This window comes from Canis lupus, chromosome 22, assembly GCF_003254725.2.
Source record: "Canis lupus dingo isolate Sandy chromosome 22, ASM325472v2, whole genome shotgun sequence".
Classification (NCBI taxonomy): domain Eukaryota; kingdom Metazoa; phylum Chordata; class Mammalia; order Carnivora; family Canidae; genus Canis; species Canis lupus.
The window spans coordinates 5,661,748-5,689,115 of record NC_064264.1 but is presented as its reverse complement, the minus strand read 5'-3'; the positions used below and the strand labels follow the sequence as shown (position 1 = coordinate 5,689,115).

The 27,368-nt window shown below is 49.1% G+C and overlaps 2 protein-coding genes and 2 non-coding genes across 8 annotated transcripts; 1 reads left to right on the top strand and 3 right to left on the bottom strand.

Annotated features, from left to right (window-relative positions):
- The first annotated feature begins 3,911 nt into the window (after nucleotides 1–3,911).
- LOC112678865 (proline-rich protein HaeIII subfamily 1-like) lies at nucleotides 3,912–10,573 on the top strand. The gene is made up of 5 exons (XM_049099205.1): nucleotides 3,912–3,969; nucleotides 4,864–5,447; nucleotides 5,622–5,713; nucleotides 6,014–6,149; nucleotides 10,129–10,573. The coding sequence occupies exons 1-4, from the start codon at nucleotides 3,912–3,914 to the stop codon at nucleotides 6,024–6,026; spliced, it is 747 nt and encodes a 248-aa protein (XP_048955162.1). The 3' UTR covers nucleotides 6,027–6,149; nucleotides 10,129–10,573.
- A 10,967-nt stretch (nucleotides 10,574–21,540) lies between these two features.
- On the bottom strand, nucleotides 21,541–21,674 carry LOC112678970 (small nucleolar RNA SNORA31). Its single transcript, XR_003148036.3, has one exon. It is a non-coding gene; the product is annotated as a small nucleolar RNA SNORA31 (small nucleolar RNA).
- A 414-nt stretch (nucleotides 21,675–22,088) lies between these two features.
- On the bottom strand, nucleotides 22,089–26,314 carry TPT1 (tumor protein, translationally-controlled 1). 5 transcript variants are annotated; one of them, XR_007405062.1, is made up of 7 exons: nucleotides 26,065–26,302; nucleotides 25,716–25,789; nucleotides 24,996–25,186; nucleotides 24,479–24,584; nucleotides 23,604–23,720; nucleotides 22,456–22,630; nucleotides 22,089–22,369 (listed from the first exon to the last, which is right to left on the bottom strand). XR_007405062.1 is itself a non-coding variant. In XM_025478243.3 (6 exons), exons 1-6 carry the CDS (start codon nucleotides 26,090–26,092, stop codon nucleotides 22,628–22,630), a joined length of 519 nt encoding a protein of 172 aa, XP_025334028.1. In that variant the 5' UTR covers nucleotides 26,093–26,314; the 3' UTR covers nucleotides 22,421–22,627. The 5 variants fall into 5 exon arrangements, 3 of the variants coding, with proteins under 3 accessions (XP_025334028.1, XP_048955484.1, XP_048955485.1); XR_007405061.1 differs by having other exon boundaries at nucleotides 23,600–23,720; nucleotides 26,065–26,270; XM_025478243.3 differs by lacking the exon at nucleotides 22,089–22,369 and having other exon boundaries at nucleotides 22,421–22,630; nucleotides 26,065–26,314.
- LOC112678969 (small nucleolar RNA SNORA31) lies at nucleotides 22,698–22,827 on the bottom strand. The gene has a single exon (XR_003148035.3). It is a non-coding gene; the product is annotated as a small nucleolar RNA SNORA31 (small nucleolar RNA).
- Nucleotides 26,315–27,368: the final 1,054 nt, after the last annotated feature.

Sequence of the window (27,368 nt, the reverse complement as noted above, 5' to 3'; positions counted from 1 at the left end):
AGTTTCCAACCTGGCTCTGTTGCTATTTGCTGGCTCCGTGACTCCAGTTTCCTTGTCTGTGAAGTAGGAATGGTGATAACACCTACGCAGAGGGCTAATGATTCAGTGATTTAATAGAGTAGTGCTTCTATGAATTCCTGGTACATAGTGTATACTTCCTGAGACTAATATTAATATTTTTCTTTACTGGAGCTTTTTTTTTCTTCAGGTTCTGATGTCCTACTAAGTGTGAACCGTGCTAGGACACCTCGTCAAATCTGTTATATAACATTGAGATCCCCGAAGGGTCCCAGTCTGGGGCTTTCTACACTTCCTGGGCTCAACACTCAGTATGGCATTCAGTCTAAAGACATCCCTTCATCTCAGGGAAATTATTTGTTATATTTCTTTCAAAATTTCCTCTCTTGCATTTTCTCTGTTCTCTCTCTTTTAAGCTACTATCGATCAGAGGTTGGTTCCTGGATTGATTCTTTAAGTGTCTAATCTTTTCTTTCAATTTTTCATTTTGCCTTATAATAAAATGTGTTCTGAAAAATGGCCCCATTTTAATTCTCCAATCCTTCAATTAAGAAGATTTTAGGGCAGCCCTGGTGGTGCAGTGGTTTAGTGCTGCTTGCAGCCCGGGTTTTGATCCTGGGGACCCTGGATCGAGTCCCACGTCGGGCTCCCTGCGTGGAGCCTGCTTCTCCCTCTGCCTGTGCCTCTGCCCCCCTCTCTCTCTCTCTCTCTCTCTGTGTGTCTCTATGAATCAATAAAATCTTTAAAAGAAAAAAAAAAGAAGATTTAAAAAAAATGTTTTTTAAATAAGCTTTAGGCCCAACACGGGGCTTGAATTCATGACCCCAAGTCAAGAGTCTCATGCTCTACAATTGAGCCAGCCAGGCACCCCCAATTAAGAAGGTTTTTGTATTAAAATTATCCCATCTCCAAAAGCTCTGTTCTTTTATTTTTTTTTTTATTTCATGACATCCTTTATAAAAGCTCCTTTTGTGGATTTCTCTTCACTGAGGATACTAATTAGAGGGTATTGTTTGTCGATGTTCTTTTCTGTCCCCTGAATTATTTCTGTTTTCTGTTTCTTGTGAACTGTCTCTCTCTTTTGTGCTGAAGGCTTTCTTGATGATTCTTGCCTAGTCACATTTTTAAAGTGAGGGAATTGGTTGTTTGATTAGGAGCTCTGTGTGTGGGCAGGACTTGTCAACTAACAGCCTTTGCTTTGTGGTGAGCAGGTGGGAGCTGGCCATGGTTCTGGGGATCCTGAAATGCCAGCATGTGAGGGACCTCAATTTGGGACATCACATATTCTCACTGCCCTGATTTTCCTCCAGAGTTTATTCAGTTTTTTAGAGAGAAAAATCCTATGTAATGTCATGTTATTTTTTAGGTAGATCAATCGACCAATCAGTCACCTCACAACTACCCAGCAAGGTGAATATAATTACCTCTATATTCCAGAGGAATGAACTGAACCATAGAGACTAAATAAAGTGCTGTGAGTCACACAGCCAATGAGAAGTGACAGGAGAATTTAAACTCAGGTCTCTCAGGACGTCTGGGTGGCTCAGCAGTTGGGCATCTGCCTTTGGCTTGGGTCATGATCCTGGGGTCCTGGGATGGGGTCCCCGCAGGGAAGCATCTATGTCTCTATGTCTCTGCCTCACTCTTTGTGCCTCTCATGAATAAATAATATCTTTAAAAATAATAATAATAATAATAATAATAATAATAATAATAGTCATTACAAAGGGCATTGCACACAGGTATGTTTCTGAAGCCAAGGACCCTCTGTTGGCACTGTTGCAACATCCATTTCGTGTGAGGGTCAGTGACATAGCTACTTGATGCCTGGCCACAGCCTCTACTGTTGACAGAAATGCAGGCTCTCTGCTGAGCGAGAGTCATTCTCTTAATTTTTTAGTGGCATCCAGGGTCTCTATGAGTCGAAACTGTAGTTTCTCAGCCTTGTCCAATTCAGAGGTTGCTTAAAACCTCTCTGCCTTGGAGCCCTCATCTGTGAAGAGAGAATATAAGAATCATTCCAGGCACCATTCAGGAATGGCTAGTGTCAGGTCATACCAAAAAAAGTCTTGGGGTTGTTAATTATGAAGCAAAAATGATCCAGAAACTCCCCGAGTGACCCGAATTGAATTTTATTAGTATAACTTGTCATTTGCTAGAGAGTCTGAATGCAGAAAGAAATGAGAACATTCCCAACCAGAAAGTGGACAACCTCTCCCCAACACATCAGTTTTTATAGTTGTGAGATGTCATACGTATATTATTAAGGACAGGACTCACACATCCCCAACACACACCTCTTCAGGAGTTGTTTTCTGACCGGAAGAGGGAGGCCTTTGCACTCATAGGAAAAGAAAACTTCTGGTACACATGTAAAAAGTGGTTCAAGTATTCATTTTCAATAACATTAAACAAGATAAAACGTACATTTGAAAAGATATTTAAGTGGACATTCTTTTTTCTCTTTAAGTTTTTTTGGAGAGAGAGCATGAGACAGTGGGGTAGGGAAGGGCAGAGGGGGAGGGAGAAGCAGGGAGCCCAACCTGGTATTCAGTCCAAGGGCCCCGAGATCATGACCTGAGCCAAAGGCAGATGTTTAACCAACTGAGCCCCCCAGGGACCCCTTAAACGTGCATCCTGAAAACAAGCCAAGCAGTAGACAGCCTCCAAGGGCCTCTTGGATGGTCCCTACCTTCTGGAATTCACACCCTTGGGTGGTCCCCCTCCCATGTTGAATATGGCTGACCTGTGTAAGCATTAGATGTCGAGGGAATGATGGTGTGTGACTTCCAAAGCTAGATCCTAGAAGATATTGTGGTTTCTACCTTGCTGTCTGTTGGATCTCTCACTGTGGGCAAAACCAGCTGCCTCACTGGGACACTCAAGCAGTCCTATGATGACCCACGGGGTGAGGAATTAAGGCTCCCTACCAACAGTCATGTGAAGGAGCTTCTTGGAAGTGGATCCTCCAGCCCAGCCAGACTCAGATGATGGCAGACCCAGTTAACATTTTGACAACTTGATGAGAGAGGCCCCAAGCTAAAACTACCTAGCTGAGTCACGCCCCAGCTCTTAAACCTATAGAAGCTGCCAGATAATAATAAGTGTTTATTGTTTTAAAACACTACGTTTGAAAAAAAAATAATAAAACACTACGTTTGGGTGTTACACAGCAATAAATATTTGATACAGTGAGTCACAGTAAACAAGGCTAAGGAGATTCAGAGAGGTATTTGAAAATAAAAGGAATCCCAGTATTTATTCAGAACTTTTAACTTTTAGGGGCACCTGGGTGGCTCAGTGGTTTAGTGTCTGCTTGTGGCTCAGGCTGTGGGAACCCGGGGTCCTGGGATCATGTCCCACATTAGGCTCCCCGCAGGGAGTCTGCTTCTCCCTCTGCCTGGGTCTCTGCCTCTCTCTCTCTCTCTCTCTCTCTCTCTCCTGAATAAAGAAAAAAAAAACCCAAAATATAAAAACTTTTAACTTTTAGAACATGTTAAGAAGCTCTTTGGATTCTGCGGAGCTGCTCCCACTCACCTGTGGATGGACACCCCCCCTCGCATCCATATCTACCTGTTCATTAGGCTGTAACCACACTGCTGGGGAACCGCTGCAAGAACCTGGGAGGTGGACAAGTTGAGAGAGGGGAGACGGAGCCTCCCCCTCAGCAGCAAACCACAACAGAAAACAAGGCCCAAGACTTTAAAATCCAACAGTGGGCGTGAGCCCAGTCACCTTCCAGTTCACACCGGTGGACCCAGGGTCCCCAGCAGTGCATCCCACACACCACCTTCCCGGGAGGAGACGCCCAAGCGCTGGAACAGCCCGGGAGCTGCCTGCGTCTCACGAGTCTTTAGAACGAACTAGGCCCCGGAGTTTTGTAGGAAGCGGGCATGGGCGCCCCCTGCTGGCGTCCGAGGAATTACACCTCCCGAGCCCCGGGCCCTAGGAGTACGTGGCCAGGTGGGGGGTTAACTTAGGGAAGCCGCACCCGGGCGGTGATTTCCAAAAAGAAAAATTCACCTAAGTACCTTTTCTTTTTTTAACCTATTGCAGATATTTTTCATTCTTTCCCCCACGTGTATCTATACCCTAGTGGCGCAACTAATGGGTTGCAGTTACTGGTTGTACACATTTTGGTGAAATCATAGCAGCCTCCCTGCGCAGTCTAATTCCCTTGGCAAGCCTTGGAGAAGTGCTTGAAAAGTTTGTTAAGTTTTTCTTGAGAGCCAGAATGACAACTACTGACTCAGCTGCCCTTATATACTTGATTTTGGTTGGTTCCAGGAGACCCCGGGGCAAGATTTCAGACATTCACTATCCGTTTGTTTTCCCTTCCCACCCTGCACCCCCACCATGTCAGCATTTTGCTTGCCTTTGCCTTTTTTTTGAGGGGGGGGGCGGTTAGAAAAGGGCAGGAATAGGGGAGGCTAGATAATCGCAAAAAGATACAAAAGGGTGACAGCACATGTGTAGAGAGCTTTAGAGACCTCGAATCCCAAGGTGATGCACAGGAACCTTGCACGGCAGGTGTCAACACCCTCGGGAAGAGGAAGTTCACAGGAGCTCAGAGTAACCACCTTGGCCGTCTCAGAGTGTCCGCAGCATAAAATAGAATTAGACTGAGCTTAATGCACCAACAGCATCATTTCCCTTCATCCCCAAAGGAATGTTTGGCATCTTTCTGCAAAGACCTATCTAGAAGCAACACTTCTCTCCCTCTGTCCCTCTGTCCCTCTGTCCCCCCTCCCTCCCTCCCTCTCCCCCATGCGCCCCCCCCCAACACCCCCCCCCCGCCCCCGTCATGGTGCATTTCCACCGGCGCTTGGTGCTGCTGAGCCCGAGCGAGTCTGGGCTCCTCCCGCGGGGCTCCCGTCCCGGCCGGAGGGAAGCGGAGCGCAGCCCTTGGTCTCCCCGGGGTCTCCCGGCCGCGGTCCCCTCCAGGGGGAGCGGGGCACCCCGCGGAGTCCCAGCCCCCCCGCCCCCCCGCGGCCCCTCCCCCGCGGTCGCGCCCTGCGGCGTCGCCTTGGCTTTCCTGCTCCCGCTTCCTGCGCGCGCCGCCGGGGAACCCGCTTGGCGGAGGAGCCGCGGCTGGGGGGCTGGGGGGGCCTGGGGGGCCTGGGGGGCCTGGGGGGCTGGCGGCGCGGAGCGAGCTGCGCTCCCCACCCCCGGCCCTCCTGCCGCCCCGCGGCCCCGGCCCGGCCCCCGGCCCTGTCCCCCATCCCTGTCCCCGTCCCTGTCGCCATCCCTGTCCTGACCTGTCCCCATCCCTGTCCTGCCCCAGTCCCCGTCCCTGTCCCCCGTCCCCTGCCCCAGTCCCCGTCCCTGTCCCCGTCCTGTCCCCGGCGGCCCCGCCCCCGCACTCGGGGGAAGCCGGGTCCTGCCCAACCCCAGCTCCCGGAGGCCTGCGCTCTGTGCTGCCGGCACAGGTGGCCGGGGCGGGGGTCCCAGGGCGGGGAGTGGCCGCGACAGAGGCTGGGGGGGTGGGTGGGGGCCAGGACGGACAGGGACAGGGATCTGGCCATCGCCCGGCCCACGGAACTCCAACCCGGTCTCCAGGGCCGTGGGTGTGGTTCTGAACTGTGGTCTTTGATTTTTCCTAGGATGATGTGCAAGGGGGTCCACAAGTCGCCCCCCAAAGTCTGTGTCCTTTGAATGTTTCCAGAAGATTTGGCGCTGCACCAAAAGCAGACAGGTAAACACCTGTAACCATCACCCTGTGACGGTCCCTTCCCCCACCAACGTCTTGAAATGCGTCCCTCCTGGGGCAAGCAAGCATCGTGGGCAAGCCAGCGGCCTGGCCTTTTACTCTCTTCACAAAGTCAGAGGACACCTCGCGGGGAGGGGGGACATCTGCTTTACAGAAATGTGAATTTTAGGCCCCTTCCTGGCATTCCTTCTTTCCAGATGAAATTTTGCTTAATGGCAACACTCTTGTTAGATTTTAAGCCCCCAGTCTCTTCTGATGCGAGTTCCTATTTTGTAATTTATTCAGCAAATATGTATGAAGTGCCTACTGGAGAGTATTCTGAACACCAAAACTGAAAAGAAGAAGAAAAAAAAAAATACACGTCCCTGGGTTCGTGGAACTTTCACTCTGTTGGGTGCACCGGGAGATTAGACAGCAGCAGGTAAGTGTGGTCAGCAGGTGACCCCACGTGGAGTGGGGTTGCTCCGTTGGGTGGTTGGTTAGGAAAGGCCTTCCTTTCTGGCAGGATGGCTGAGGCCTTAGGAGAGGAGGGGGAGCCACGCGGAACTCCCGGGGACAAGCAAGCAGAGGGAGGTGCTGGAGATGAAATCATGGGGGATGGGGCCGCATCCCGGGGAGCCTCCTCCGGGGAGGTGGGAAGCTGTGAAGGGGTCACAGAGGAGTGACCCGGCAGAGGGGTCCCTGAGGTTGTCAAGGCTCAGGGGAGAGCAGACTAGGCCCGGGGCAGAGGCGTCAGCCAGCAGGTGGGTAGTGACAGGTGGAAGGTGCCAGTGGCTTGCCTGCCCCCTACCTCCACCCCTGTGTTCACTGTGAAGATGGTGACAAGTGGTCATTGCCTGGGTGTACAGGAAAGATCCAGGTTTTGTAGGGCCTAAAGCTGATATCACTGGGGAGGCCCTATTGAAGGCAACAAACATAAAATTATGACTCCAAAGTTAGGTATGAAAATTAATATTATAAGGAGTTCTTGCCCCGGGGTCCATGAACACCCCTTCCCACCTCCTATGGATAAAATCCAGGAGGTAGGGGCACCTGGGTGGCTCAGTGGTTGAGCCTCTGCCTTCAGCTCAGGTCATGATCCTGGGGTCCTGGGATCCAGTCCCACATCAGGCTCCCCACAGGGAGCCTGCTTCTCCCTCTGTATCTTTCATGAATTAAAAAAAAAGGGGGTGGGCACGCCTGGGTGGCTCAGTGGTTGAGCCTCTGCCTTCGGCCCAGGGCGTGATCCTGAAGACCCGGGATCGATTCCCACATCGGGCTCCCCGCATGGACGCTGCTTCTCCCTCTGCATGTGTCTCTGCCTCTCTCTCTGTGTCTCTCATGAATAAATAAATAAAATCTTAAAAAAAAAGGCCACACTAGCACTAAGTAAGACTTTCTCTCCAACCCAAGCAGAAGGACCCAAGGAGAATTCAATGGCAAAAGAAATAATAATAATTAAAAAATAAAAATCCAGGAGGTATGCACTTGGGTAGGAAAAAAAAGTACATTTTCATTAACCTCTAGCTGAAAATTAGTAATTTTTTCAATCCTAAATGCAGGCAACACAGCACAGTAGTAAGACCAATACCTATGACTTTGTCACTAACAAGTTACTTAGGACAACATAGTTGTACAAATAGCTCAGAGTATCCTTCACACTCGTCATTTCTTTAATATTTTAGTAGTTATTAGACCTGTCAGTGAATCTTCTCATTTAATGCACTAAGAAGCAAATATGACTTTATTATAAGTTTGTTTAATACTGTGATAACTGTGTTTCAGTGGTGTCCTTTGTAATCATATGTACTTTATTTTACACATTTAAAAATATTATTTTGAGAAGAGGTTCATAGGCTTCACCAGGCTACCACAGAGGGCCATAGGAAAGGAAAGGACTAAAAACCCATGGTTTAGAATGAAAAAATAAATTTAAAATATTCCTATTTATTTATTTATTAAATATATATATAAAAACCCACATAGTCAATCCACCAAAAACGTCTATTTTGAGTTGAGTTGGAGAAGACCCCAGAATTCTCCATCCCAATCTAACATGATGCGCTGAGCGTTGGCGAACTGCGGTTGCATCATGGCTGTTCGGGGTGTGTCTGGGGGTGCGGGGCTGTGTGCTGGAGGCGGGGATGGGGGGCACTCGGGAGAGTCATGTCGGTCTGGAGCTTTCGAGATGGGTGGGTTTGGCCAAGTAGAGGATGGAAGAGGAGGCGGTAGGAGACAAACAGAAGGGGATGGATGCAGGACAGCGGGGGGCTGGGGGGCTGGCTAAGGTTCAGGGAGGGAGAACCCAGAGCAGGTGGGGCGCAGGCTGCTGAAAGGCTGGGTTGAGGAAGGTGAGCATTTCATGTCGGCTACCGGAAACCATCAGGCGCTAAAATGTTAATGGTTTATCTTTTATTAATGTGCTAATCTACTGGGAAGGCTTGTGGGTTTTTTTTAGGATTTTGTTTATTCATGAGAGACATATGGAGAGAGGCAGAGACACAGCAGAGGGAGAAGCAGGCTCCCTGCGAGGACCCTGATGCAGGACTCGAACCCAGGACCCCGGGGTCACGCCCTGGGCCGAAGGCCAACGCTCAACCACTGAGCCACCGGGCATCCCAAGGCTTGCATTTTAAAAAAGGCCTATTGGAGCCCCAAAAATGTGACCCAAAGGCAGACCTTTTTACTTTTTTAATTTTTGATTATGGAAATTTCAGTAATATAATGAACCTTTATGTTCCCATCATCCAGCCTCAGGAGTTACCAACTTATTGCCAGTCTGGTTTCATCTATATCACCATCCACTTCTCTCTTGCTCCATAATCTAAAAGATGGACTAAAAAAAAAAAAAAACAAAAGCAAAAGCAAAACCCATAATATCAACATCATAGATTTTTTTTTACAAGTTACTCCAATTGGGATCCAAAAAAGGTCCATAAATTGCAATGAGCTGATCTGTCTTTTTAGTCTCTTAATCTATAGTTTGACTCTTTTTTCTTTCAATTTATTTGTTTAAAAAAAAACAATTATTTGCTCTTTAGAGTTCCCCTTCTCCACCACCGCCACCACCACCACCAGTCAGGATTTTGCGACGGCATCACCGTACTGAGTCTAATACATCCTCTGTCCCTGGGGTGGCCGTACTTTGATACTAGCTTCAGGTTTGCTCTTTTTCACAAGATAGTCTCATAGCTGGCATCATGTCCTTTCATCAGGAGGCACTTAAATGCTGGTTGTCTCTATTTGTGAAATTACCAATTGTTGATTCTCAATTCCTAAATAGGAGTGGATATTTAATGATGGAATGTCAAAAAAAAATGATGGAATGTCAGATATGCAGGCACATCACTTGGAGGAGGGCTGTGTTGAGGGTACAGAGAACCAAGATATCTTGCCACCCTTTGAATTACACCACACATCACATAGGTGGACAAGTTCTTAGTCTGCTTTTCTTTTTTTTCCTGTTTACTTATTTATATTATTTTTATTTTTTAAGATATTTCTTTATTTATTAGAGAGAGAGAGAGAGCAGGAGCCAGGGGAGGGCAGAAGGAGAAGGAGAAGCAGGTGCCCCACTGAGCAGAGAGCCCGACGTGGGGCTCAATCCCAAGACCCTGAGATCATGACCTGAGCCGAAGGCAGATGCTTAACTGAGTCTGTTTTCTTTCTTTTTTAAATAAATATTTTAAATTTTTAAAAAATTTTTTAAAGATTTTATTTATTCATTCACGAGACACACAGAGAGATTGGCAGAGACAGAAGCAGGCTCCATGCAGGGAGCCCAGCACGGGGCTCGATCCCCTGTCTCTAGGATCACACCCCAGGCCAAAGGTGGTGCTAAACCACTGAGCCACCAGGGCTGCCCCTGAGTCTGTTTTCAAATGAGGCTGTTGCAAAGGAGCTACTGTGGCCACCACTAGCTTCCTCCTCTCCGAGTGATTTACCTACCCCCTTTTCTCAAACACCAGATATGCTGGCCTTTCCATGCCCTACACATTGCATTCCTTAACATTCACCGGATACCTGCCCTATGCAAGGAACTCAACTAGGCCCTGTGAGGGTGGGGAGCCTCCACACTGGAGCCTGCCATTAGGGACACGTAGAGACAAGCTGTAAGACTGACAGAATGGTATGGCTCTGGGGCTTTCCAAGGGGGAGGAGTCACCTCTAACCACGAGGGAGAAGGAGGGCTTGTGGAGTCAGTGCTTGAACCCAGCTAAGGTACATGGAAAGATCTGGAAAGGGGTGCTGCAGGCCAAAGAATCAACCTGAAGGAAGGCACGGAGGCAGGAGATCTTAGGATGCGTCTGAGAAAAAGAAAGTAGTTCAGTTTGGCTCAAAGGTGGGTAGGAGGAATGGGAGGAGATTGAAAGAGTGGGAAAATGGGTTTGGCGTTCGACATTCACCTGTTTGCGGTACAGCCCCGGCCACTCCGCTCACTGGCTATTTATCCGAGAGAAGTGAAACGTGACGTCCACCCAGAGGCTAATACACAGATGTTCGCAGAGGCCTTCCCCACAGTAACCCCCAACTAGAAACACCAGGAGGAGCCAAGGGGAGCACCGTACTGCAATACAAAGGGAAAAATTACGGACACGTCCCCACCGTGGATGCATCTCAGAATCATCACAACACGTCAAAGGAGAGCGCAAAACTGATCTCTAGTGACGGAAGCGGTGTGCGAATTGGGCCCTAGACCCGGGCCCAACAGACTACGCGGGCCACAGGGAATCTCTTTGTACCGTGATTGTGGTGGTGGTTCCAGGGGTGTAGACATCTGCCCGCGTCCATCACATTGTACACCCGGAAACCATACCGTTGCTTGTGTATAAATGATCCCTCAATAAAATGTGCTGTTTTATTTTATTTTATTTTTTTTTATTCACAAGAGACACAGGGAGAGAGAGAGAGGCAGAGACACAGGCAGAGGGAGAAGCAGGCTGCATGCAGGGAGCCCGACCTGGGACTCTATCCTGGGCCCCCAGGATCACACCCTGGGCTGAAGGCCGCGCTAGACCACTGAGCCACCTGGGCTGCCCCAAAATGTGCTGTTTTAAAAGTGCATTGGGGACACACTGTGGAGGTGTTTTGTTTTGTTTTGTTTTTGTACCATGGAGGTTTTTGAAAGGTCGTAAGACTGTGAAAAGAAGGGGTGAAACGCAGGGATCACAATGTGCGGAATTCAAAACTAGGTCAGATTCAGGCCAGTATTGCCTCGAGCAGAGCTACTCAACATGTGGTCCACAGCCTGGGGCAGAAATTGAGAGTTAATAAAGGATAAATTGAGGCCCATTTAAAAAAATTTTTAGAGTCTATTTGAGGAAGAAATGAGTTGAGTTGGGCATGGCCAAAGCAGAAGTGGTTGGGAGCATCCCGCCAACTTAGTTGGCTGTAGCTTCAGTGGTTGCGTGCTTCTGGGGAGCAGGGGCGGGGGTGGGGGGGGGTGCGGGGGTGGTGATTGGTTGTCTTTAGGTTTTGATTTCCTAGCCTTGAGGCATGGACAGGGGGTAGGTTTGTTTGGCTTTGCTTAGATGGGCTGCTAAGGTATTAGAGCCACCTCAGTCTACTGGCCTCATTGTTTAGTTAATTTAACAGGATTTAGACACTTTAAAAAAAAAGATTTTTATTTATTCACGAGAGACACACAGAGAGAGGCAAAGACACAGGCAGAGGGAGAAGCATGCTCCCTGCGGGGAGCCCAAGGCAGGACTGGATCCCAAAATCCTGGGGGAGGGAGGGGGGGCATGACCTGAGCTAGAGGCAGATGCTCAACCACGGAGCCCCCCAGGTGCCCAGGATTTAGAAACTTTTAAAGGCAATTTAACAGGATAATTTTGTTTATTGCATATAAAAATATAACCTAAAAATCTAGTAAGAGTTTAGAACTGTAATGTGTATATTTTGTTTTGTTTTTCTGTGATATTGTAGTTCATGATAAGAAATAGGTATTCTTTTAGAGGGGTGGGGGTGGCTCCTGGCTGGCTCAGTTGGAAGAGCATGTGACTCTTGATCTCTTGACTCTCGTTAGAGCCCCATGTTGGGTGTAGAGATTACTTCAATAAATAAAACTTTTTAAAAAATATTTTTTCTTTATCCTGGGTTCCCAGCATTTAGCACTCTAAACCTGTGTTATTTCCTAAACGATAGGAGCTATAAGGGCCTCCTTTATTCCCAGCTCCTGAAATAGCTCCAGAAGATAAAAGTGAAATGTGTGTTTTTTGTATTCCTAGTCCCTTTCAACCACACCTGATTTATGTTAATGGAGTGACTTCTGGAAAGTCCCACTGGGCAGGGGCTTGTTGCCAGGAGAACCAATCCTGTGATTAAAGGGTTGGAACTTTCAATCCCAGCCCCGCTGGGAGGTTGAGTCCAGTAACTGGTGGTCCAGGATTTGGCCAATGATGCTTATGTAATGAGCTTCTGGGTTTGGAGAGCTTCTGGGTTGGGAGCCCAGCTCCATGCTGAGGATGACCAGCTGGGAGAGGGCGTGGAGCTCTGGACCCCATCCCCCGACCTTGCCCTCTGCACCTCTGCCATCTGGCAGCGCCGAGTCCATCCTTCGTGGCCCACTGCTCATCTAGTGAGTCAATTGTTTTCCTGAGCCGCTCCAGCAAGTTACCCCGGCCTGAGGAGGGGGCCTGGGGATCTCCAATTTCTAGAAGCACAGGTAGTCTGGGCTTGAGATTGGCCTCTGAAGGGGGAAGAGGGGCAGGCCTGTAGGGTTGACCCCTTACCCTATGGAATCTGCTCGGTCTCCAGGTGGATGGTGTCCAAGTGGACTTCGATGGCAGGACACGCAGCTGGTATCACAGAATTGCTCGGCGATTGGGAAAAACCTACACGCATTGTGTGACTAGAAGTGTCAGAAGTAAAGAGAATATAAAGTGACACGTGGGAGTGTTTTTCCTTTAGATTTCCTAGTTCCCTTTGCTGGTCATCCATGTTTATCGTATTTTACGAGTCAGCATGCCACAGCAGATTGACATCTAAAGAAACTCATCCGTTTACTGCACTGGAGTCGGAACAATGCAAGGCAAGATTTTTCTCTGATGATTGGGGAAAAAGAGCAGGCGAGGGCACTAATTAAAAGTTGGCCATTAGGGCAGCCCAGGTGGCTCAGCGGTTTAGCACCCCCTTCAGTTCAGGGTGTGATCCTGGAGACCCAGGATTGAGTCCCACATCAGGCTCCCTGCATGGAGCCTGCTTCTCCCTCTGCTTCTCTCTTTGTGTGTCTCTCGTGAATAAATAAAATCTTAAAAAAACAAAACAAAAAAAAAACATGATCCCGGTGTCCTGGGATGGAGCCCACTCAGGCTCCCTTCTCGGTGGGGAGCCTGCTTCTCCTCTGCCTCTGCTCCTCCCCTCGCTCGTTCTCTCTCTCTCAAATAAAGAAGATCTAGAAAGAAAAGAAGAAAGAAGAAAGAAAGAAAGAAAGAAAGGAAGGAAGGAAGGAAGGAAGGAAGGAAGGAAGGAAGGAAGGAAGGAAGGAAGAAAGAAAGAAAGAAAAAGAAAAGAAAAAGAACAAAAGAAAGAAACTTGTGGTTAGCCCAGGCATGGAAGGATGGAAGGAGTGTGAGCTGCCACAGTAAGCAGGATTGAAAGCAGCAATTTAATGACAGCACTATTGGTCTGAGACCTGCAGAGCGCTCCCAGAACCTGGTACTATATTCAGATTTAAGTCTAGGCTGCTATTAAATAAATGAAGAACAAAATAATGGGGGGGGCAGGGAGAAATGGAAGCTTTCCTCTTCTTATGCTAACCTCTTATAACCTGGGAGCTTGTAGCTATTTCCACCTTTTTATTTATTTTTATTTTTAAAGATTTTATTTATTTATTCAGGAGAGACACACACAGAGAGAGGCAGAGACACAGGCAGAGGGAGAAGCAGGCTCCCTGCGGGGAGCCCATGCAGGACTCGATCCCAGGACCCCAGGGTCACGCCCTGAGCTGAAGGCAGACGCAAAACCACTGAGCCCCCCAGGTGGCCCTATTTTCACATTCTTAAAAGAAGTCATTTATCCCTAAAGGAAATGTTATAAAGAAATCTAAGAAAGAACAGGAAAGTCTAATGTTACAAGACGCTGCAGGGAAATGTCACTGCGTAATGAGTCCCATATGGGGCGGGTGACAGATTCGGGCTTCGAGCCTCACCATGCACCATGTTGTTATGCAACAACACACACCCTCCTCCTGGGCCTCACCGCCTTACCCAGCAACACGCAGCCTACCGTGACGGAGCAGAACCCTTCGAGAAAGAAGAATACAGAGCAAAAAGGCCATCAGTAAAAACAAACCAAAAAAAAAAAAAAAAAGCTCTTCTAAATGTACGGGGCAGGTTACCCGCCGGGGGGACGCATGGCTACACTTGGGGTCTCCAGTTTCATGGGGTCCAGCCTCACTACTCCGTGGGGCCAGCCCAGGAAACTCTCAAGATTGTGACCCACGTTCAATGAAACAAATTATATAGAAATGCATCTCGGTCCATAAAGCATGGCACACATATGAGAAAAATATTCGGGTTTTCCCTAAGCTGAGACGCTTCTGTGTGTATTTCTCCCCCAGCTCCCCCCGGTGTTTCTGCAGACCCTCGACACAGCCACATGCTACCACGGTGGCCTCTTCACACTCAAGTCATGAGATAGAAGCAGAGGGGAATTGAGCTGCAGCCTCGCCTTAGCCTCCGGACCCCTTGTCCACAAAGTTGGCCTCCTTGGTGGCAGCAATGTGCCGGGTGATGCCCAGATTGCGCTGAGGGCCTCTCCCTCGAGCAGCAGGCCCCGGACACCCAGCATCCACCTAACAGGAAATCCAGAAAGTAAGAACTGAGAAGATAGAAGGAAAACACATAAGTGTGTGTATGTGTCTGCACGCATTTCAAGAAAATTTCCAAGAAATGAAAAAGCTGTTTCCAAGTTGAAATGACTCACCACGTGTCTCACAGGAAAATTTTAAAGGCACAAGACCAAAGAAGAGCACTATGAAATATAAGAACCTCAGGAGCAAAGAACATTCTAAAATCTCCCGGAAAGGAAAAAATAAAAATGAAAAAAATCCATGTCACCATGCAAAGAATTGACAATTAGAATAGCAAACTTCTCTCTCTCTTTTTTTTTTTTTTTTTTTTTTTAGAATAGCAAACTTCTCAAAAGCAACAGTGGAAGCTGGAAGAGAATGGGTTTTGTGGGACAATGTCTAAATTCCAAATCTAGAAGTCCATATTTGGCCAAATTATCAATCCTGTGTGAGAGGAGAATAAGATTTTTACAAGCAAAGTCTCAAAAAAAAAAATTACCCTCTCTGCTTTACCAGACAGAAAGGGAATTTGGGGCTTAGGTAAGCAGTAAAGGGAATTCCAGACTGAGCAGCAGAGAAGCTCCTCATGCACGCAGGGCAGCAAGATTGCCAAGGCCTCCAGGAGGGAGCTCTTCCAGAAAATAGAAGGTTGGCCCCATGGGTTCCTGGAACACTTCTAAGTTTTGAAAAAAAAAAAAAAAGTTTACATTTTACAATGTTGTGATTTATAATAAGACGTATATATTTAGTCTTTGTCCCTGTTTCTGGCAAAGGTCCTAAAACCTTTGGGATTTCCTGTGACCAGGGAGAGTGGTAAAAGGTGTCTTTTGTTTTGAGGTGACTTGGAGGATGGAGGCTGGTTGCCAGTGGAGCTACCCATGTGATTAAAGGGTTGGGCCTTGGGGTCCCACACCAGCCCTTCCTGGTGGAGACGGTGTCCAGTCACCAAGTGATGTACCCAAGCGTGCCTGGGCACTGAAGCCTCCAGAAACGTCCAGGACAGGGTTCAGAGAGCTTCTGGGTTGGGAGCCCAGCTCCATGCTGAGGATGACCAGCTGGGAGAGGGCGTGGAGCTCTGGAACCGTCCCCCGGCCTTGCCCTCTGCACCTCTGCCATCTGGCAGCGCCGAGTCCATCCTTCGTGGCCCACTGCTCATCTAGTGAGTCAATTGTTTTCCTGAGCCGCTCCAGCAAGTTACCCCGGCCTGAGGAGGGGGCCTGGGGATCTCCAATTTCTAGAAGCACAGGTAGCCTGGGCTTGAGATTGGCCTCTGAAGGGGGAAGAGGGGCAGGCCTGTAGGGCTGACCCCTTACCCTGTGGAATCTGCTCGGTCTCCACGTGGATGGTGTCCGGGTGGACTTCGATGGTGGAACAACCAGATGCCTGGGGTGGCGGGGGTGGGGTGGGGGGGAGCCTTCCGCACAACGGACTTAGAGTTAGTGTAGGGGAGGAGTTAGGGACGAGTACCCAAAACACTCAGCTGTGCGGAATGAGTTAACTCCAGCAAAATGTAAAGCAGTCGGAACCGGTACCATATGGCTCAATTTGGAATTTGGAAGAACGCACCGACGTGCCATAATTATTAACTGAGATTGGGAGGGGACTATGGGAGGATGGGGAGGGAGGGAAGGGATGGGAGTTACCAGCAGCAAGAAAGCCCGATCTTCATCTCCCACAGAGAGAGGAGAGGATCTGAACTCTGAGACTGAAAAATCAAGAAATAACGGTTGGAGCAAATTATTTAGAAATAAGTATTAAGGGCAGCCCGGGTGGCGCAGCGGTTTAGAGCCGCCTTCGGCCCAGGGCCTGGTCCAGGGGTCCTGGGATGGAGTCCCGCGGGCCTCGAGCCTGCTTCTCCTTCTGCCTGTCTCTGCCTGTCTCTCTGGGTCTCTCATGAATAAATAAATACAATCTTAAAACAAAGAAAAAGAAAGAAGCAGAAGCATTAAGAAAAAAGAAAGAAAAGAAACAGCAAATATGCAGAATGTGTCGGGGAGGGAAGTAGCCTGGCCGAGTCCCCTAGGAGGTGGGGCAGGGGACTGAGGCTTCTGCCACGATCACGAGATCCTGCAGTTTAGGGTGTGAAATATGCCGACTTTTTAAAGAGCGGCGTGTCCGGGTCAGACTGGGGACGGTGCGCATCTCCCCTCCTCCCCGTGATCCTGCCCCTCCCCCCCGCCTCAGGTTAGAGCACCGAGCCCGGGAGCCGGCCTGAGGGGGGTGGGGATGAAAAGTCAGGAAGATCCGCGCCGCGTGATGCACGGGGAGGAGCTTAGGCGGGGCGGGGCGGGGGCGGGGGTCCTAGAGGGGTCAGGGGCGGGGCGGGGGCGCAGGCCTCGGATTTTGACCGGATGACCTTCAGGCGGGCTTGGTTGCGGGCGGGGAGCGCGCGTGGTTAGGGCCCCGGGTTCAGTGCAGGCGCGGGCGAGGCCTCCAGGTACAGCGGCCCAGCAGCCCGGGGGTCCTGCGCACCTCCCACGGCCCTAAGCCGGAGGCCCAGGACCTGCCTCAGAAAGGAAGCCCCGGGGGGCTCAGAGGTTTAGCACCTGCCTTCGGCCCAGGGCCTGACCCTGGAGACCCTGGAGACCCGGGATCGAGTTCCACCTCGGGTCCCCTGCATGCAGCCTGTTTCTCCCTCTGCCTGTGTCTCTCATGAATAAATAAATCTTAAAGTAAAAGAAAAAAAAGGAAAAGAAAAGAAGGAAAGGAAGCACCTGCGTGGCTCCGAGGAGGCGAAATCAGCCACTCGTGCCCAGCCCTCCTCCTTTGTGGAGCAGTTTGCCGTTGCTTGCCCGATTTCCAAAGGCTTAGTCACTTTTGCTTTTATTTTTAATTTTTTTAAAAAATTTATTTATGATAGTCACAGAGAGAGAGAGACACAGGCAGAGGGAGAAGCAGGCTCCACGCACCGGGAGCCCGACGTGGGATTCGATCCCGGGTCTCCAGGATCGCGCCCTGGGCCAAAGGCAGGCGCCAAACCGCTGCGCCACCCAGGGATCCCCACTTTTGCTTTTAATAGATGCCGGCAGGGGGCACCTACCGTCCTGCCGGGGCGATGGAGGCCACCCCAGTGAGGGACACCCGGGCCGTGCTCTGCTGGACAAGCCCCACCAACGTGGACCGACCTCGGTTGCTGGTGCGATGGGGGGCGTTCAAGGATGGGGCGCCGGGAGAGCGATGGGGACACCGATGGCAGCCCACCGGGGGGCACTTACTTAGCTTACTTTATACTTGCCATCTGCCGGTTTGCATTATCCCACCTCAAGGAGGTCGTCAAAAGAGGTGTTAATGGGTTGTTTTTGTTATTTTTAAATTTAGTGTAATCGTCTTCCTTTCACTTCCTTTCCCTCCCCCCACCGTGGGGCTATTGGTTTGCGGATTTGACTTAGAGGACAGATCGGCAGTTCTCGGGGGACGCTTCCGAAGTAACGTACCTAAAAAGGAAATTACATGTATAGTGTTTTGAAAGCATGTCCTCGAAGTACCAGCTTCCTGTGATTTACCAGCCGCTTAGGGGATGGGGGCTCGCCCGCGGGGTAGGGGGCGTTTCTGCTCTGCGGCCCGGGCGCCGGGTGAGGCCGTGTGCAAGCAGCACGGGAGAACAAACTAGAACAGATGAAGAAAATCACCAAGCACAAGACTGGATTCCTAGCGTCAACTGTTTGCTCAGGGCTGAGTGGTCGCCCTACCACCCCAACAGCGCCGCACTCTCGGCTAGCCAACGTCCTCCCCCCAGGGACCCCTCCGGGGAGTGCCCTGGGGCCTGCGTTCTCCGCTCTCCACCCGAGCTGTGGCCCGTTCCTGCCAAAGCCCTCCGCAGGGGACCCCGCCGCGCCTCCTGCTTTAGCACCAGGCTCCGAGAACTCTGCGCAGACAGGCAAGGGAGAGGTCACGTGTATCCTGAAGCGGGTGGAGGCGGCGTCGCCGATTGAAGGAAACCTCGTGGAACACGTCATTGCTTTGGAAAGGATCTTCCCCTAGGCTGGTAGTGGACATTTTTTTCTGAATTGTATGGAGTCCTGTTAAAGACCGCGTCCGTTTGAGGTTCTCCTGGCCCCGCGCAGGGAGGAATCTTACATGCCAACTTCCAGGCTGCTCTGGGAAACCACGTGTAGTAGCACAAATCCACAACCTACAAGCGCTCAGAAAGTATACTAGAATGTTCCACTAGTTAAAAACAGGCCTCCACAATTTTAAAAAGTATCTGGTTCGGACTGCCAACATGCATTATGGTCAGGCACGGCACTGCTGCACCAAGGGATGGAATTGGAGGATGTCAGTGGGATAAATATAAACTATCATCATGATTTTTAACTTTATGTACAGACTCCCAAGTTTAAAGAATGTCTCTTATTGAGCTGGCTATCCCAGTACCTAATTTTATTTCAATATAAGGTGCACAGCCCCTTTTCCAAAGATTTTTTTTTTTAAGATTTTACTTATTCATTCATAGAGACACAAAGAGAGGGGCGGGGGAGAGGGAGGGAGAGAGGCAGAGACCCAGGCAGAGGGAGAAACAGGCTCCATGTAGGGAGTGGAACTCCAGGATCACACCCCACACTTTTCCAAAGATTTTAATTTCTACACCCAATGTGAGGCTTGAACTCTCAACCCCAGGATCAAGAGTCACATGCTCTACCGACTGAGCCAGCCAGGTGCCCCAGCACCTTTTCCTTTAGTGATGTAAACCTTTAGTGATGTATAGACTACCTTTGGAATAATGGAATATTCAAATGTTACCTAAATAACTAAATATCCAAAGTAGCTTATTTTTATGCAGTATGAAAACTGTTTTTCAGTGATTTTCAAGTATGGCCCATGGCTTCAGATCATAAATCTCTCCCCAAAACATCAAGTTGGACACTCAATGCTTATGGACACTCTCTGGAAACCAGTTCCTGGACACAAAGCTGGAGCTCTTTTTCAAGGAATGGGTTTGCGGCCTACCAGGGTGCTGTAAGCTGTGCTTTTGTAATAGCATTATGGTTTGTGTAGTAACAACCTCAGTATAAATTACCAGTCACTACAATGTGATGTCTTAATTCAAGTTCTCCTGATTTAAGTTCCGTTTTGCTAAATATTCTGGCTGGAGGTTGCTCAGCCCCATGAATGGGGCTCATGCTCAGAACTTGAGAAGGATACTTTTGCATCAAGATTTTGAGTTGGTTGAGATTTCTGCTGGTTTCTTGGTTAAAATCGACTGATTGTCATCATAACCAAATTTAGTTTGTAGTTATTGGTTAACCCTGAAGTGGAGATGATGGGATTTAGTCAACAAGTTATATTTTTTTAAGGCCTAATGATTCCAATGAGCCATTCACACACACCTACTACTTAAACAGATGAACAGGTAATAAAATATGTAGTTGATCTTTGAACCCCTCCCCTCAGTAAAAAACCTGCACCTATCTTTCCACTCCGCACTTAATAGCCTACTGTTGACCGGAAGCCTGACAGCATATTAACATGTATTTTATAGGTCCTATACTATAGTTTTACTATAAAACTAGAGAAAAAAATACATTTACAGTACTGTAAAAAAAATTCAGTTCAAAAAAAAAATCAGTTAAAACCCATGTTGCTCAAGGGTCAAGTGGATTGACATTTCACAGGCAGTGTGCTGCCTGGGGTTGTCCTGCTGAGCCCATTTCAATCAGGCTTTCTTCCTCTACTATTCAAACATTCGTCAAGTTCACCTTCTTGGTCCTTATCTTGACTAGTCTGCAAGAGATAACCCTGAAACACTGTCCACTCGACTTCCAGACCCCTCCCTGGATTCTACCTCAGGGACACGTTCTCGGGGTCACTTTGCCAGTTGGTCATCATGGTGACCAATCTCCAGCTCTGTCAGCGGGAGGAGTCTGTGCTTCCTAGATCTCACCCAGGGTTTTGGCTTCAAGTTATCTTACATTGAGATTTTTCCAGTAGCTCTTTAAATCTTTAGATTTCTCCGCTATCCTCCCAAGTGAAATACTCAACTGCTTATCTAATTCATCAGGTCAGATGTCCCTTCTGCCCCTGTGGCCTTCCTACGGGACTTGGTTTCCTCTTTCCCTGGATACTCACTTCTTACTTTCTCTCGCCATCGTGGGTCCAGCAAACTGGCCACCTTCTCCCTAGAACAGGTCAAGCGCACACTCCACTTCAGATTCTGCATTTGCTATTCTTTGCTTGGAACGTTCTGCCCTCAAATAGCCACATAGCCTTACTTGCTTTCAAGCTCCTATTCAAATCCTATCACAAAGGCCTTCCCAGACTATTAAAGTCCCTTTACAATTCCTCTCCACACACCTAACAAAGCCTAGGGCTTGAAAGACACTAAGAACTTGAAAGACACTAAGTATCAATCTTAGAACCAATAGACCTAAAGGACAGGCCTTGTGATGTGTACACATCTCCTGTTAACTCTTGCTCAAAGCAGCTTAACCAGACTCTTACCTGTAACGACTGAAAATATGGCTGGGTAGACTTGGATCCTTCACTTCCTACAGAGCCTCTGCCCCACTGCTCCTGTCCCTTTCCATAGCTAACTCTCTACTCCGGTCAGACCTCTCCTGTAATCAGGTGTTCAGGGTCACAACACTGACCGCGGCCCAAAAATTCTCCCATTTCAGAGAGGGCTGACTGGTCTCCTGGGTCAGCAACTGGCACTTTTTCTGTATTTTAAGGTCAGGTCAGAATGCTTAAAATTGCCACCTACTTGACTAGTTTCCAGTATTTGAGTTTGCTTCCACTAATCACCAGGGGGCACCATCAACCTTAGTGTCTCAGGCTGTGACCCACATGATGGACTCCCAAACCTCTAGGGCAAATTCCAGACAGCTAAATCACTGGATTTGCCCAAGTTCACATGTCTTAGGAGATGAGTCACTGGCTTGCCTTCAATTTAGTTTTAACCCTTAAGCTCTTAAGAATGGAATTAAAAGGCAAGGATCTGGGAAGCCATCTTCCAACACTTCTTGTAAACTCCAATTTTAGATCCTTTTAGTAAACAAGATCTTCATTGTTAACCAAGTCACTCCTGAGCTGCAGTTTTTTTCCCTGTACTCCCCCATTCAATCTCAACTGCCACCGTCAGGCAGCTAGAAAGCACGAGGATACCTTTTTCTTGCATCTCTAGCAGAAACCTTAGAGGCAGATAGAAACTGCTCTAGGTCTGTCACATGGATGCATTTTCCTTATTCTCCTTCAGACACCCATAGCCCTTTCAGATACAACAGGACACAACCAGCTATCCCACATTCCATCTACAACTTCATCTTTTAAAGCACGGCTGACAAACCTTCTAAGGAGTCACATGGTTGTTTTAGACTATGTAGGCCTTAAGGTCTGTCCTACCCTGCTCTTAGGAGCATGGCAATGTTCCAAAAAAAACCAGATACAAATTTTAAGTCTTCGTACTTTTCATATCCCACCAGCTATTTTTTTCCATTTAAAAAATATAAACACCTTAAAAGTCACCCAACAAGTGGCGGGACAAGCCAGTTTGCCAGCCCCATTCCAGATAGTTTGACACAAGCATTCCAGGAGATGTCTAGATTTCTCTAGAACTTGGCTCTACTTAAGATAAATAAGATCAGACAATACTTTGCTTCCAACTGTTATTAGTCTCTTTTTATTCTTTTGGCAATCTCTTCCAGAGTTAACTACTTCCGTTTGTAGGTGATGAAATGTGTAAGGAATCCACTTCAAATGTTGGCCCAGCTATGAGCATGGTCTTTCCCTTTACTTGAACTCAGAATTAAGACTTTTGGTTCTTGTTTTTTATATTCCAGTCCCAGAAGTAGCTTTCACTGTAGAAGTTATCTGCAGGCAGTCTTATGCTTTCTAGCAGTAGTCTACAACCAGGCTCTAGCTTCTTCAGGACACTACACAGAATGGATTTAAAAATGTGTTAAACTAAGAGGCATTCTCTCAAATGAGTTTAAATGCATTTTATTTTTAGACAACCTACATGACATGTTTTTTTCTTAAAAACAATGCCTCCGCTCCAAATAAATCAAGGTCAAAATAAAGAGCTCAAGATGACATCAGTCCCATTTGTCTAAGTCCTGGTGTTGTGTGGATGAAGAGCAGCAGCCAGTTAGGACAACAGGTGATACATCCAAAGTTAACAGCCAAGTTCGTTACTGTAGAAACAAGACAGGGTATTAACACTTTGATCCAGTATGAAAACAGTTAACCCTTCCACGCCACCGATGTACTCCCCTATTCAATCTGGGCTGCCACAGGGACAGACAGAAAGCGCAGGGATTTTTTTCTCTTGCATCCTAGTGCAAACCAAAAGAACAACAGCCAATTGTTCAAGGTCTATCAGTGGATGCAGGACTATCCTCACCAAAGCAGGGGTGGCACATTTTCTAAAAAATCTCATTCTGAAGCAAGTCCCACTCACACACATACTTTTTGTTCTACCAACAAAACCCGCAGATATTCCTGGAATACTTTCCGTAGCAGCTCATGCAATCTGAAGACATTTTTGTCCGCTGAGGCCTCTTCTCTTATTTAGGGTAGCCTCAAGTTTATCTTGTTCCTAATTTATATGGAAGCCTCTGAAAGCTAGAATAATGAATGCTCTCATTTCTGTACGGCCTCCAATAATTCCTTGCATAGTAGACATTCATTTAATTGTACTAAAGGATTCTGCATACTGGATAAGCAGCCAGCTCTAACTTTATTTACTAAAAGTTAGTAACATCAAGGCTTCCAGTGACCAGTTGCCAATCATCAGTAAACCAAAGTGAAAAAGGCCTAGCGCCATACATGCCACTCACGCACGTATGCGTGGCAAAATACGAAGAGAAAGACTTTCTATGGGGGGAAAAAAAAACAGAATGCAGTTTATCTCCAGTTTAGTACATAAGCTGGGATTTAAGCCATCTACATGAAAAGCTTTCTGTATTTCTAAATGCCTTTTCTGTGCCGTAAAAATCTTGTATGCAAAACACAACCCTTTTAGACTCCCAAAGAGAAACCAGAGTTGGACCTACATTGTGGAGACTGCTGTAAAACCCATTCTAACTACCCAACAGCAAGAGACAGTCACACAGAAGATGTCTCCACTTTTACATTACTGATTTCAACCCACTTCCTTATACTTACACATTTTTCCATTTCTAAACCATCCTTAAAGAAAATCATATAAGGGGTCACACCGTCCTCACGGTAGTCCAGGAGTGCAACCATGCCATCTGGATTCATGTTTTCACCAATAAAGAACTTAGGGAGCAAACAACAAACACCCAGAATTAGGCCATTATATACAGATCGTATCAAAACAATCTACAGTAAAACAAAGGATTCAAAACACAATTTAAGAGATTTTCACAAGAAAAAAAAGGAAAAAAAAACTACTACTCAAACCTCTGTTCACCAAATGAGAACACTAACAATTGACCAGAGTACAGAGCAATCCAGAACACTTCAGGCTTTCTGGAAACACTCTCTCAACCCCACATATACAATTCCAACTCTGTTAAAAAGCCTGTTTATGTCATCAAACAGCGAGAGAGCAGGTTATAGGAGGAAAGTTATCTTCTGGCCAGAGGACTTGTGAAAGCTGGAAAGTCAAAGAGCCAGGCTGTAAGGAGTTTTTTTCTTTAAGTTCTATAAAGCGCCAAGGGAGAGTCACTGAGTTTCCCAACAGAAGTGTAGAAAGAACTCCAGGGGCAATGAGACTGGAGTTGTAAATAAAAAGACAGGAGGTTACCAAGCAATTCTAGACCGGGAGAAATGAAACCTGTCATCTGGAGAGTAGTAGGGATGAGGTTCTACAATCAGCAGGCAAGATCTAGAAACACACTTGGGAGCAGGAAAGGCCACTTTCCACAGTGAAGACTACTGGAAAGGAATCTATGAAGTATTTAAACTGCTCAGAAGACCCAGAAAATAATCCCGTTACATCAGCGACTTATCAAGTCATTTGTTGCTCTGGCAGTTACAATTGCACAATTCTGAGAAACATTTATAGTATTTACCTGGTAGTTTTTGAAATTAGCAAGGATGTGCTTGATTTGTTCTGCAGCCCCTGTCATAAAGGGCTTTACTCTTTCTGGCCTCTGTTCTTCAAGTTTGCCTTTGATTCTAAAACAGTATTTTATTGACAGGTTAAAGTACTCAGTTCTCAGCAAAACAAATTTTTTCAGTAAAAAAAAAAAAAAAAACAAACAAACAAGCGCTGAAAAGGGCAGCTGGCTGTCACCGGGCAAAAATTCACATGGCACAATCAAGAAACTACTAGCTCACAGGAATGAAAGTTTCAAGTCTTGACAATTTAGGGTTTCAAGTTATTCCCAAAGTACTTCTGAAGAGCTAAAACCACACTTCCAGCTGCGGTATGCTCACATTAGTTTATTTATAGGAAGGCATCAGTCTGTGAGCTCATCAACAAGAAAGCCTTTCCCAAGCATGCCTGCTGCTAAAGAACCTCCAGGTTACCTTATCCCCAAATCCCGCAGGGCTGACCTTAGGGTGGGCTGCGCCAGGACCACTTACGATTTCATGTAATCTTTGATGTACTTCTTGTAGGCTTCTTTTGTGAAGCTGGTTTCCTGCAAGTGATGGTTCATGACAATATCAACACCGGTGATTACTGTGCTTTCGGTACCTTCGCCCTCCGGGCCTTCCGCGGAGGCATTTCCACCAATGAGCGAGTCGTCAATGTTACCCTCTGTCCTACTGACCATCTACATTAAGGAGGGGAGGAGGAGAAAAGAAAAAAAAAAGTCCGGTTTCAGACGTTTTGGACCTTTGCATAAAGGCATTCCCCACTAGATCTTCTAGGTCAGCAGTTCACACAATCCTCCTCCCACCCAACACTTCGGACTCTTGCTAAAACCCACGAAGACGGCGTCGTAGAGAAAGAGAAAAATAAAATAAAATAAAACGCTCACGCCCCTCGAAATTCCTCCAACACCGAGACTCAACAAGGATTCTTTGTTGGGCCAGAAGGGCGGCAGGGCCCTTCACACCCCGGTGGAGGGTGCGCGGCAAGGCCGGCCGCCCGGGAGGAGGATGGGCGCCAGGCGGCGGGGACCTATTTCCAGGCTCAGCTCCGCCTCCACTTTTCTAGAAAAACCCGAGAGCCCGGAAGAGAGCGTCCCCTCCGCCAGGAGGCAGCGGAGAGGATTGCACAACCGCGGGCGGGGGAGCGAGCGGCGGAAACCCGAGCCCGCCCGGCCTCGCCGCCGCCGCCGCCGCCGCCGCCCGACTCACCTTCCCCTCCACCTCCAGGCACAGCCCGTCCGCGATCTCCCGGATCTTGTAGATGTCGGAGAACATCTCGTCATCTGCTCGGGGACACAGGCCCGCCCGTCACCGCGCGCCCGGGGCTCGGGGACCCGCGCCGCCATCGCCCGCGCGGGCCCGGCTGCTCCCACCGCGCCCGCCGCGCCCGCCGCTCCCGCGCGCCCGAGCCCCCGGCCCCCACCCGGGCCCGACCCCTCCTCGCCCCGGAGAGGGGCCGGCGTCCTCCAGGCCCGCGCGGCCTCCCCGCTCCCGCCCCCCGCGCGGCCTCCCCCGGGCCCCTGCGCGCGGCGGCACGGCGGGTGCAGCCACGACTCACGGCTGATGAGGTCCCGGTAGATGATCATGACGACGGCTGGAGACGGGCGGCGGCGGCGCGGGCTTGGCAGGAGCCGGGAGCTCGGGGCGAGCGCGCGGCAGCCGGAGCGGCACTCGGGGGGAGGGGGGAGCGGGCGGAAAAGGCCGACTCAGCCGCTCCCCAACCTCATATAGAGGGCACGTCCCCCTACGTCATCGCCCGCGGCGCCTCCGGAAGCGCCGCGCGCGGTGACGTGGCACGCACGGCCGCGCGGGGGGCGGGGCCGCGGCGAGCATCCGGGGACTTGGCCGCGGGGACACAATGGCGCCCTCCGCCGCGCCCGCGGCTTCCCGCGGCTTCCCGCGGCTTCCCGCGTCCCGGCCTCCCCGCCCCGCGGAGGTGCCGAGCCTGCTGCGGCTTCGAGGAGGATGGCGGCCCTTCAGGCCTCCGCGCCCGCCCGTTCCCGGGAACACAAGCGAGCCGCCGTGGAGGACTTGGCGTTTACGGAAGGTCGGGGCCCGGGGAGAGGGTGGAGCGAGGCCGTCCGCGGGGAGGGGGTGGGGCGCGGGGCAGTCGGCCTCGCTCCAGGCCCTCGGCGGGGGGAGGCTCCCTGCCCGGCCGCGGTTTCGGGGCGCCCCGTGCGGCTGCGGTGGCCCCGCCGGCGGGGAGGGGGAGGGGCTCCCGGCGGGCTTCCGCGTGAGGAGGCCGCGGCCCGTCGGGGACGCCGCTGCGGAGCCTGCCCGTCCCTTTTTGCGCTTGGCCTTGGACCCTGTCCTCCGAGCGAAGAAAGAAAAAAAAAAGAGCTCTAGCGTCCGTCGACGATGACCTCGAAGATGACCTCGAAGGGATAGCCCAGCTGCCACAGAGTCGGACGGAACTGGGGGGACTTCACGTCCAGGTGTCCGGTTCGGAGCAAACGCTCAAGGAAGCCGTTTTGTTTCCGTTTTGGTGGGAAACCGGAGAGCTCGTTAAATTCTACAGATACTTTTATGCCCTGCAAGGTCCGTGGCACCGGGTTTTGTACGGAGCTCCCAATCGTGAGCAAGTTAAAACCAGATTTTTTACACAATTTTTCACACAAATTTTTTTTCTTTTTTTTCAAGATTTTATTTATTCATGAGAGAGAGAGGGAGAGGCACAGGCAGAGGGAGAAGCAGGCTCCATGCGGGGAGCCCGACATGGGACTTGATCCTGGGACCCCGGGGTCACACACTGGGCCGAAGGCAGACGCTCAACCATGGAGCCACCCAAATGTCCACTTTTCCACTCTATCATCTATCTATCTATCTATCTATCTATTTATCTATTTTTTTAAAGATTTTATT

What these genes read in the sequence shown, in the direction of transcription:
- LOC112678865 (XM_049099205.1), top strand. Translation starts at nt 3,912, where the DNA reads ATGGGCGCCCCCTGCTGGCGTCCGAGGAATTACACCTCCCGAGCCCCG. An exon ending in CCGAGCCCCGGGCCCTAGGA is followed by an intron (nt 3,970 to 4,863) that starts GTACGTGGCCAG and finishes GCTGAGCCCGAG; the next exon opens with CGAGTCTGGGCTCCTCCCGC. An exon ending in GCTCTGTGCTGCCGGCACAG is followed by an intron (nt 5,448 to 5,621) that starts GTGGCCGGGGCG and finishes GATTTTTCCTAG; the next exon opens with GATGATGTGCAAGGGGGTCC.
- TPT1 (XM_049099527.1), bottom strand. Translation starts at nt 26,092, where the DNA reads ATGATCATCTACCGGGACCTCATCAGCC. An exon ending in GCCTGGAGGTGGAGGGGAAG is followed by an intron (nt 25,187 to 25,715) that starts GTGAGTCGGGCG and finishes TCCTTAATGTAG; the next exon opens with ATGGTCAGTAGGACAGAGGG. An exon ending in CTAATTTCAAAAACTACCAG is followed by an intron (nt 23,721 to 24,478) that starts GTAAATACTATA and finishes TTGCTCCCTAAG; the next exon opens with TTCTTTATTGGTGAAAACAT.